This window comes from Sus scrofa, chromosome 14 (assembly GCF_000003025.6).
Source record: "Sus scrofa isolate TJ Tabasco breed Duroc chromosome 14, Sscrofa11.1, whole genome shotgun sequence".
NCBI lineage: Eukaryota > Metazoa > Chordata > Mammalia > Artiodactyla > Suidae > Sus > Sus scrofa.
In genome coordinates this window covers 121,462,093-121,473,536 of record NC_010456.5, presented here as the reverse complement: position 1 = coordinate 121,473,536, position 11,444 = coordinate 121,462,093, and the positions used below count along the sequence as shown (strand labels likewise).

Here is an 11,444-nt window from a genome sequence, read left to right as displayed (position 1 = left end):
AGCTGCAGGTGCTGCCTGGGAACACCTGGAGGAGAGCTGAAGCCCCCCTCCTGGGGGCACCCAGAGCTGGTCTGCCCATGCATTGTAGGTGGCTGGCCTTACAAACCCATCTTTCCTCCAATTCCCGACCTGTCACTTGTGACTGTCCCTCAAACCCAGCCCCTGGGGCAGAGGCTCTCCTTCATCAGCCCAGCGTCTGATTATTCACACCCAAGAACTACTCCACTCTTGGTCAGCTGCTTTTGAATGTCACCCAGAGCTCTGGGACCCTGAGCAAGTCACTTCTCTTGGAAGATGAGGGGTTGGATTCCTAGATCTCTAAGGACCCTTTCCAGCTTCAAAGTGCCATAACCATAACCACAGGGTGGGGATTTTAAGGCTCCTAGGCACGGAGACGAAACTCAGTCTTACAGGATGGCAATAGATGTGGTTCCATTTAGGTGTTTATGGCACCCTTGGTGCCTATGCCATACAATGCGCTTATACTACACTTCATATGTCATCACACTGTAAGGTGTGATACCCATTTTGGACTATATGGCATGTACCATACTTTGGGGGATATATACACTTGGCGTGTGTATCTATGTATGTATATATATACATACATATATACACTTTGAGGTGTAACACACTTTACAGCACAAAGACACTTTGCAATATGTACACACTTCGTATATACCAACACACTTGGGATATATTCCATGCTCTGTGGATATAGCACCTCTTGTGTAGAGACCTCACTGCTGGGAGCATTCTGCAAAATGTTTAGTGGTATAACTCTGGCAAGGCTCTGGGGTGAAAGTACAAACCTGGAAACTGATCTTGCTGGATGCAGAGCATTCCCACCACTTAGCGTTAACTTTGAACAAATCATTTGCCCTGAGGAGACTCAGTTTCCTTACCTGTTAAATGGGGATCATAACAGTACCTTCCTCATGGCGTTTGGGGGAAGATTAAAGGAAGTACAGCTTATAACAGACTCACCACCCTGCCCAGCACAAAAGAAACATTTGGTGAATGGCAGCTTTGTTATCACACTTTTAGAGGTGTTTTATAATGCATATGTCTTTTTAAATATACATAAATTCAGATGTTCCCAGAGTCTGAATGCTTTCGAAAACTCAGATAACAGACGGACCATTTTTCATATTTATTTCACATTTGATCTGTAAACTTTTTATTTAAAAAAAAATCCATTGTCATTAGCAACATGTGCTGACATTAGTTTTTCTTTAGTGAAATAAGAATGCAGGCCTTAAAGAGTCTCTGTCTAAAACATGTGGAAACATGGATGTAAACAAGATCTCCGCCCTCCTCCCGCGACTTTGGGAGTTCATCAATGACTTGATCTGAACCAGAAAAACAGGGAGGAAAAATGGACAACACTTTGATACCTAAGAGCTCTCGGGGCAGGAACTGTACAGTTTGGCAGGCCCATTTGTCTTCTCGAAATGTTTACCTTGGGCAAATTGTCTCAGGTTTGCTTCTTCCACATAATTTCCACTTCCCTGTGTCTAAAAACAGCAGGGAAAAGATTTCCCACAGTCAGCACTTTTGGGGGGTGCGGTGCACATACATACACAATAGAAACATACATAGTTTTCAAGCAGTGGCCCCAGAGGAATGGAGGGAAGGGGCACTAGAAAGAGAAGGTTTTCAAGTGAGGTACTGGGGTGAAGGGTGCATCAGAGGATAATGGCTTTATACACAGGGCTGCTGCAAGGCAGAAAGGTTCATTTACTTCTGTCTTGGTCCATCATGGTAATATTTACATAGGAAAAGGCAATTATGCTTTTAGGCACAGGGAAAAATGAACAGAAATCTCCCCCCACCCAAACCCAGGACATCTCAAGGCAGGTCCAGTCCCAAGGGACAGTCACCAGTTGCCAGTGAAAAGGGCACAGGGGGAAGTAATGACACTAGAAAAGGGCTTGGGCTGCAAAGAGGTTTGCCCTGAACTAGACATAGTGTCTGCCTGGAGGGCATCTCCAACAGCCAGGATTTCAACATCAAAAGCCAAGCAACCTTGGTGACCATCCCCACCCCCACCCCCAACCCCGGGGACCATCCCCACCCTCCCCACCCCGCCCCCACCCCCGTACTATCAAAAATAGTGAGTATTTACAGGGTGGGGATGGGAGGGCGGCAGAGCTGCCCTGCTCGGTTTGTTTAAAAAGAGAGTTGGGGGAAGGGGAGGGCAATTTGCCAGGGCTGGGTAGCCCCTATCTATTAACCCTTTGTGAACCATGCCCTCTGGGCTCTCGTGCTTACTCTGAATTACTTTGAGAGCTGGACCCAGGGGAGGGAAAAAATACCTTTAGGAAACAACACTGATTTGGAGCTGCCCAAGAACCCAGGAAGATTGCTCTGAGTGCGAGCAGCCCTAAAAACAATTGGGTGGGGGGCGGCGTGGGGCCCTCGCAACCAGTACTTTTCTCTGGTAGGGGAGCGCAGATGCTGGCAGGACGCCGCAGAGCAACCCTCCCGACAAGAAACTCGGAATAGGCAGGACCCGGGTTTCAGAGGGCTAAGGACTACATAGACGCGCCCCTCAATCCCAGCTGCCAGCGGACGGCTTGGAGTCTGTTCGCTGGGAGCGGACTCAGCGCTCACACGATCCGTTTCCTGTCCCCACGGCAGAGGATCTTCTTGAAGGCGCGGCGGAAGTCGTGATTGAAGATGGTGTAGATAACCGGATTCAGCGAGCTGTTGCAGTAGCCGAACCAGAAGAAGAACTTGAAGAGAGTGGGCGGCACCGAGCAGCCTACGGCCGTGAGCGTATAGGTGAAGAAGAAGGGGAACCAACAGACCACGAACACGCCTATGACCACCGCCAGCACGAAAGTGAAGCGCTTCTCGCGGTTCTGCCTTCCGCGCCAGCGCGACGCCTTGGCGACCCCGCCGCGCTCCTCCCCGGCCCCAGTCGCGGGCGCCCCCGGCCCGGGCGCCCCCGGCCCGCGCCGTGGCAGGCTGTCCCCGGGCTTTACCTGGCTCGCCCGAGCCTTGCTCTTGGCCCGAGGGCCGCGCTCGGACCTGCGGGGCCCAGGGGGCCGCTCGGCGTGCTCAGACGAGGAGCTCTCCTCGAGGTCCAGCCCGTCAGCGTCGCGGGGCCCAGCGGGCGCGGGCTCCCCCGGGGCACCGTTGAGCTGGACGGGTAGCGGCTCGGCCTCGGCGCCCACGCGACCCACGCCGCGCTCGGGGCCTAGGCCATTGGGCCTGCGCTCGGCGCCCCCCGGCAGCGCGGCGGCCGCATCAGGACCCCGGCGGCTGGGCGGCACGCGGGTGCGGCGCTTGGCTATCTGATAGATGCGCACATAGACCAGGATCATGATGAGGCAGGGCGCGAAGAAGGAGCCGATGCAAGACGAGATGACGTACCACTTCTGGTCGTTGATCTCGCAGCGCGGTTCGGCCGGCTGCTGGCCACCGCCGCCTGCCTTCTTCTCGATGGAGATGAGCGGCGGGAAGGAGATGACGGCCGAGATGACCCACACGGTGACGATGATTGCTTTGATGCGGCGTGGCGTGCGCTTCAGGTTGTACTCTATGGCCTGGGTGATGGACCAGTAACGATCCAAGCTGATGGCACACAGGTGCACGATGGACGACGTGCAGAAGAGCACGTCGAGCGCCAGGTAGATCTCACACCACGCCTTGCCGAAGTACCAGTAGCCCATGACCTCGTTGGCCAGCGAGAAAGGGATGACAAGCGTGGCCACTAGGATGTCAGCCGAGGCCAGAGACACCAGGAAGAGGTTCTGGGGCGCCTTGAGCGCGCGGCTTGTGAACACGGCAATGATGACAAGCACGTTGCCGAACACGGTGAACAGCATGAGCAGGCCGGCCAGGCACACCAGCGTCAGTGTCACCTGCAGGGAGTAGGGGGTGGCCCGGGCGCCGCCCCCCGGCGCCTCTGTCCCATTCCAGCTCGCGTTGCCCGCTTCCGGCTGCAGGGAGCCCATGGGCGCGAAGCTGCCCTCGGCCAGCGGCTGCTCCTGGCGGAACATGAACGCGGGTGCCCGTTCGCCTGGGCCTGCTGCCAGCTGCCTTCCGGCCCCGCGCCTGTAGGTCCTCCTCTTCCTCCTGCGCCCCGTTCGCCCAGCCGCGCCTCACATGGGGAAGGGGCCTCAGGGAGGCCGGGCACGAGCTGCGGTACCGCTAGCGGCCCATGGACCCGGCTCCCGCTAACTGCGCCCGGCCCGCGCTTCGGGCGCTGGGGGTCTGCGCCTTCTCGCTCCCGCTCCCTAAACACAGCCAAGTTTTATTTCTAAGCGGCGGGAGAGAGTAGGTCGAGCCGTTGGGGAAAGAGAGATTTATTCTTCAAGAAGGGAGAACAAAATCATCTGTGGCCTGATGACTTGGAAGAATGACAGGAAATTATATATCTATATCTTTGACTCTTGAGCCTGAGCGAAAGCAAGAGGTCTTACCGTGTGCGGGGCCCGCCCCCACCCCGGGAGGCAGCCGAGGGGTGCTGATGCTGGCTTGGGGTCCTACGTCTGTCTCCTTACATCCCCGAAGCGATTACCGACTCTCTCGCTTCCCCCAGACACGGCGTGGCCGGCGGGGCCCGAGCTGGGGCCAGGGTGCTGACTCTGCCGCCTCTCGGAGCGCCGCGGGACTTCCAAAGTTGCGTGCCCTGCTGGGGCTGGGGAGCAGCGCGCGGAGCTCGGAGGCGGCGGCGGCGGCGGCGGGGTGAGGGGTTTAGGGGCCGCATGAAGGCGCCCCCGTCCTCAGGCGGGCCCGGGCGGGTGGGCTATTGGCCCTCCAGGAGCCGCAGCCGAGGCAGGGGGTCTCCTGGGCGTTGGCCCGGCGAGCTTCGAGCGCTGAGCTCAACCGGACAGGCTGGGGTCCGAGGGCGGCGTGAGTTGGGGCAGGAGCTCAAGGCTCGGGAGAGAAGGTGTTGGGGGTGGCCGGGCGGCTGCGCGCCTGCTGCTAGGCGTCCGCACCGTTGCCGAGGCCGCTGCTTCGCCGCCGCGCTCACGGTGGACTGGTTTTATAGCCCAAGGATCAAGCCGGCGTTGCCGAGCAGCCGGCGTCAGCCCCCACGTGGGAAGCCGACCCTCCCCCGCCCCTTGCGCCTCCCCTCCGCGGGTCTAGCGCCCGCGCCCCGCGCCTGACCCACTGGCGCCCTACCCACCCCACCCCCCGGCGAGACTGGCCCTTTGGGAGGGCGGGTACCTTAAGCGAGGGATTTAAAGAGCGTGCGGGGGGAGGGGGGCGGGAGCGGTCATTCTGGGAATTGGCTGAGTATCTCCCGGCCCGCCAAGCAGAAGGCATCGGGCACCCGGGAGTGCCCACATGGGACTGAGTGGGACCCAGGAGGAAAGGATGATACAGACCCCTGGCCGAATCGGGAGAAACAACTGTCGGTACAGGCCGCATCTGTGGCAGCCGGGTTCCACTCGTCCCCAAGTGCTGCTGGCGGAGGAGCGAGTGGGGCTGTGGAGAGAGGAAGGCAAAGGTTCGGATCCAACCCCTGGGGCGGAATAGGAAGCACCGCCCGGGGAAAGGGCCCGCCAGAGTTCAGAGCTCTGCTCTGGGGAGAGGCAGCCAACTTGTCGTCCCAACCGCAGAGCTATCTGAGGGACGCTAGCGGCCCGGGGTCAGAACCGCGCCCCCTAGACCGCGTTGAGGAGGGGTCCCGGATCCGAGGCGGCGCGCGGAGACAGAGCGAGGGCGCACTGACACCTGCCGGCCGCTGGCCGTCACCGCTGCGAAGCTATCCGCCAGCGCCCGGGGAGCCTTCTCCCGCCCCTGCAGCTCTTTGCCTTCAGCGCCTTCTCTTATCTCCGGACAAGTTTGCGTCCAAACTCAAGAAAATAGAACCCAGATTTTTAATTGCATTTTGTCATGTTGCAGGAATCTTCGGAAGTTTACACTCTTGTGCGTCTAAACCCCACCCACCCAACCCCGCTCCCGAAGGGACAAAGGATTGGTCTGATAAAGTCATGTAAGGAAGGGAAGGGCTGGCATCAGAGGCCAGGACTGACACTCCACCCTGGACCAGCACAGGGCAACGCTGCATTCCCGCAGATCCAAGAGAGGCTTGGATCCTGCCCCGGCTGGTTGCTTTGCTCCGATCTGCTCTGAACCATTGTGTCTTTGTTGAAGCCAGAAAGCTAGGCTCCACCCAACCACCACTCCCCCATTTCAGAAGCACAGACACCATCTTTCAGTAAGGGGAGGGCGCTGGCCAAGAGAAGAGGGAATATTTTCCATGTTCTCTCTGATAGGAATAGCATGAAGTGGGGGTGACTACAGTTTCCTCTGCCTGCTAGATGCCCTGTGGTAGATTTTAACGGTTGCTGGAGCACCAGCTTGTATTGTGCTATCTGCACTTTTCAAATAAACAGCAGTTTAAGGGTACGGCCCAGGAGGATAGGAGCTTTCAGAAGGAGAGAGATTAGACCTAAAGAAAAGGTGTCTTATTTAAGGACCTGCTAAACCAAAATACTGTATGTAGTCAACTAAGCTGGGAGTTCGAAGAACTAAACAGACTGACTCTCTAACCAGCAGGGTTCAGGGTCAGGGGCTGAGGACTAAATTAAATACTTTGAGCATCACCTTCAACCCTGGTTGATGTCTATAGCCCACACCAGTGATACAGTGATTGATGCTGTTGGTCTTGACATGGATAGTCCTGAAGTCTGTACTTTTTCAAAGTACTTCACAGGTGTCTCACATGACTTCAGTACTCTCATCTCCCAATCTTTGATCCAGCGGGATGGATGCCCTCCCTTTCCAGTCTTAATTCTGGGGAGTCTTTCTAATCCCCTTGTCGGGAGCATCTAAGAAAGTTAAGGCAGGATTTCCTCCCTCTATCAAATCCATTTTTTCCTATCTTCTGAGAAAGTCTCAGCTCTGTATCTCCCAACAGGGGGCAGAAACATTGCATGAGGCTCAGTTGGAAATGTGATTACACTCATCTTTGCACAGTAACCAGGAGCCCCAAACCTTCAGTATAAATGCTGAGTGAGACAAAGCCCATGGCAATCTGGGCTTCACTGTGTTGTTCACAGGCCTTGGGGACTGAGTTTTGAGAGGCTGTCACCTCCCATCGCCACACCAGCTGCTGATACCTGTCTCTCCTTCCTATCTCATTTCAGAAGCAAAATGGGAAATGAAAACAGAGACCACAGTGTCTTCCTTTCTTGGAATCTCTGCGGCTAGCCTGCGTATGACACCTCTTGTCACATTTTCTAAATGCTTCACAAACAGCCAGACGGTTTCTTAATTCCTGGGTTTGGAGTCTTTTCTCCTAATGTGGAAATCAGCTTTGCAAGGAGCTAGGGCTTCAGAGGCCAGGACACAACAATTATTAATAATAACAATAGCTGCCTTTCGTTAAGTTCCTAGTATGCAGCATGTCCAGGACTATACACAGAGCCCCTTTATATGCAGAGTTCTTCCTCTCAACACATGTACCTTGTCACCACCTTATCACCTCTGCCTCCTTAGTTGGATATGCATGGTCAGTATTTCTGAGCTTTGAAAAGCTATGTGGACACCTTTATTATTATTATTATTATTATTATTATTATTATTATTATTATTGCTAGATTTAGTGCTGTACTTGCTGAGTGAGACAGCAATGAGCAGAGAGATATCCACTAAGACAATAATTCTTAACTGGGCCTGTATATCAAGCATTGCCTGGGAAAGGGAAATACACTTATTGGTGCTCCACCAGGGTAATTATGATTCATCAGGTCTGCAATGGACTGCAGACTGTGTATTTTAACAAAGCTCCTTGGGAGATGCTAATATGCGTGCTCAGTTAAAACTCACTGCTCTAAGCAATAAATCTCAGTGGGGGCAGGAGTAATGAACAAGTGCCTTGGTAGGGGCAGGGAGGGGGTGTCCACATGACCTGGTGTCTTTTATCAAGCCAGCCTAAGCTATCAAGAATGGACCCCAGATTGAGAATAACTGCCCTGAGTCTCCTGGGACAGCCAGAAGGGTGCCCCAGCCCTCCAGGGACCTGGAACAAAACAGTTGAGAGCCACTGTAAATATAGAGGCTGGCTTTCCTGGCCTGAGGAAAAGTCACCTCTGGGCACACAAATGGGAGTCCACTATTATTTCTACTATTAATAAAAATAAGTACTACAGAGGAACTTAACATTTTTTTCAAAGATATACAAATGGCCAGTAGGCACATGAGAAGACGTTCAACATCACTAGTCATCAGAGAAATGGAAATGAAAACGACAATGAGATATCACCTCACACCTGCCAGAATGGCTGTCATCAAAAAGACCACAAATAACAAGTGCTGGCGACGTTGTAGAGAGGTTGTAGAGAAAAAGGAGCCCTTGTGCATTGCTGCTGGGAACATAAATTGCCACAGCCACTGTGGAAAACAGTATAAAGATTCCTCAAAAATTAAAAATAGAACTACCATATGATACATCAATTCCACTCCTGGGTATGCAGCCAAAGAAAACAAAAACACTAATTAGAAAAGATACATGCAAAAACATATGTTCATTGCAGCGTTATTTAACAAACATTCAAAACATGGAGGCAACCTAAGTGCCCCTCAATAGATGAATGGATAAAGAAGTGTGATAAACTCACACACATACACACACAATGGAATCCTGCTCAGCCACAAAAAAGAGGGAAATCTTGCTATTTGTGACAACATGGATGGACTCTGAGGGTATTATGCTAAGTGAAATGTACTATGCTAAGTGAAATAAGTCAGACAGAAAAATAAATACTGTATGATTTTGTTTATAAGTAGAATCTAAAAAAAAAACCAATTAACATAACAAAACAGAGGTGTAGATACAGAGAACAAACATGTGGTTGTCAAAAGGGAGGGAGTCCGGAGGAGGAAAGAAATCAGTGAGGGAGATTAAGAGGTACGAACTTTCACTAAGGTACAAACTCCCAGTTATAAGATAAATAAGCACCAGGGATGTAGTGTACAACGTGATAAATACAATTAACACTGCCGTATGTTGTATATGAAAATTAAGAGAATAAATCCTAAGAGTTCTCATCATAAGAAAAACAGTTTTTTCATTTCTTTAATTTTGTTATCTGTATGAGATGATGATTCAAATTTATTATGATAATCATTTCATGATGTGAGTCAATTATGCCACACATTTTAAACTTGTACAGTGTCGCATGTCAATTATATCTCAATAAAACTGGATAAATAACTAAATACTATTCATTAGCACTGACCGCACACCAGGCACAATGCGTGTTATAACGGTTTACATACTCAATGTTATAACAGTTTACATACTCATTGTTATGTAATTCCCCAAACAGCCCGTAAAGTAGATGTTATCATCTGCCCTTACAAATTGGGAAAACAGGGTTCAGAGAGGTTAGGGAGGCAGCCTAGCTAATAAGGAGCAGGGTCGGAGTTCCCATCGTGGCACAGTGGTTAATGAATCTGACTAGGAAGCGGGAGGTTGCGGGTTTGATCCCTGGCCTTGCTCAGTGGGTTAAGGATCCGGCGTTGCCGTGAGCTTTGGTGTAGGTTGCAGACGAGGCTCGGATCCTGCGTTGCTGTAGCTGTGGTATAGGCTGGAGACTACAGCTCCGATTCGACCCCTAGCCTGGGAACCTCCATATGCCGCAGGAAGCACCCCTAGAAAAGGCAAAAAAACAAAAAAAAATAAAAATAAAAATAAAATAAGGATCAGGGTCACAGCTGGACCTTGTGTTTCCTGATTTTTAGCCTGAGGAGATTTCTAAGTTCATTTCTGTGGACCTCACCCTCTCCCACACTAACAAAAGAGAACCTGCAAGAAGTTCATCAGAAGTAAATGCAAACCTGACCTGACCCATCCTATTTCCCTTTCCTCCTGGTCCAACTGTGGCTACTAGACCAGGACAGTACATGGCAAGATGTGTTCCTTCACCCCACCTCTGGTGCCTCCTGCGTTGGTAGAGCATCTTGCACACTGCACAAGACTAGGCGTTCCCCAGTGACCAACCTGATGGAGAGCCAGCACCTCACTACCTGGCTGTGCAACTCCAGAACAGCTGGCCTCCCCTTGGCACAGTCAACCACTCCCTCTCAAGGGCCAATACGTATTACCTCCAGAGCTTGGGCGAACCTTTATTGGTCTCGCTTACCTGTTCGTGTGTCCAGTAGTCTAAGAGGGGGAAAGGTCTGTCCTGCTCATCTTTGCATTCCCAGAACATGCCTAAAACAGGCGTTTTAAAAATCAAATTTCTGGAACCTACAGCCCCTGGTGATTCAACATGACTAGGGAAGGACCTACGCATTTACTTGTATTTTTAATAAATACCTGGGTAATCCAATAAATACCAAAACATAAGACGCATTGGCATGGATACATGATAAGTGTTTGTGTGATGAATGAAGGAAGTCGTGAATAAATGGATACCACTTACAATTAAGTTACCCGAAAAGTAAGAGGCCCTGAAGAAGGTGGCTAAATTCTAAAATTAGGATTGAGTTGAGTCAACTAGTTCTGGGATATAGGTATAAGATTCTCTCATTCTCTATCTCTATGTCTTGACTTGACTCTCTAAGAAAAAAACTACATGCCCCATTAGCTTGGACTTTTAGGCTGCGATATAACCCTCATAAATAGAAGTTCAGACACAAACACAGACACCAGCTACACACCTACACCCATGGACCATACTTAAACACATGTGTTCACCAATCTGAACATGATAAGCTGGTGAGAAACACATCATTCCCACTGCTGCCCGTGCCCTGCACACAGCTGGAACCAAATGCTGCAGGAAACTACAAACATCTGTCTAGTCACTATATTGCTGGCACAGGGGTGGGGTGGGAGGGGGTGAGGGACACAGCAGTCACTAGAAAAAAAATCTATTGCTTCCTCTGAGCTATTATTTAATTCCTCCACTTTCTTGTGCCAGAGCCCTTTGCAAGCACATTGCTACTGAGGAGAATATAAGCTAACCGAAAAGCATTACCTCCAAGAGTGCTGTTGGAAGGAGCTGCCTTACTCACCACCTGCTGTGTTTCTCATCAGTGACTGCCAGATCCACCCTGCTAGTCCCAGGAAAACAAGTGTGAAGTCCTACCACCGTCTTCGTCTATTTTCTAAGGTACTAGCCCATCCTGCCCCCACCTAGAAGATGAAGTCAGGTGTTTTCTGCCCCTGCAAAGACCTCTGGTCAACACCTAAAAGATTGCAGTATGTGCCAGATCAACTCTACCTTCAGGATGCCAGGAAAAGTTGGATTCCCAACTGACTCTTTTTTGCTGCTGCCCAACCCTGCAGGACATATATGTGTTGCCACTAAAACATGACTGTTCAGGGATGTGCACACACACACACAGCTTACTATCACCCCTAGGTCTTCCAGGTCAGTCCTCACACATAAGGGCCCTTTCCCACCACATCCAGATGAATTATCTTGCCTTTTTTGTCCAGGAGCATAAGAAAAAGAACACCTTGAACC

At 51.4% G+C, this 11,444-nt stretch overlaps 1 protein-coding gene across 1 annotated transcript; it reads right to left on the bottom strand.

The window, feature by feature from the left end:
- ADRA2A (adrenoceptor alpha 2A) lies at positions 2,613 to 3,965 on the bottom strand. Its single transcript, NM_214400.1, has one exon. It carries the CDS (start codon positions 3,963 to 3,965, stop codon positions 2,613 to 2,615), a length of 1,353 nt encoding a protein of 450 aa, NP_999565.1.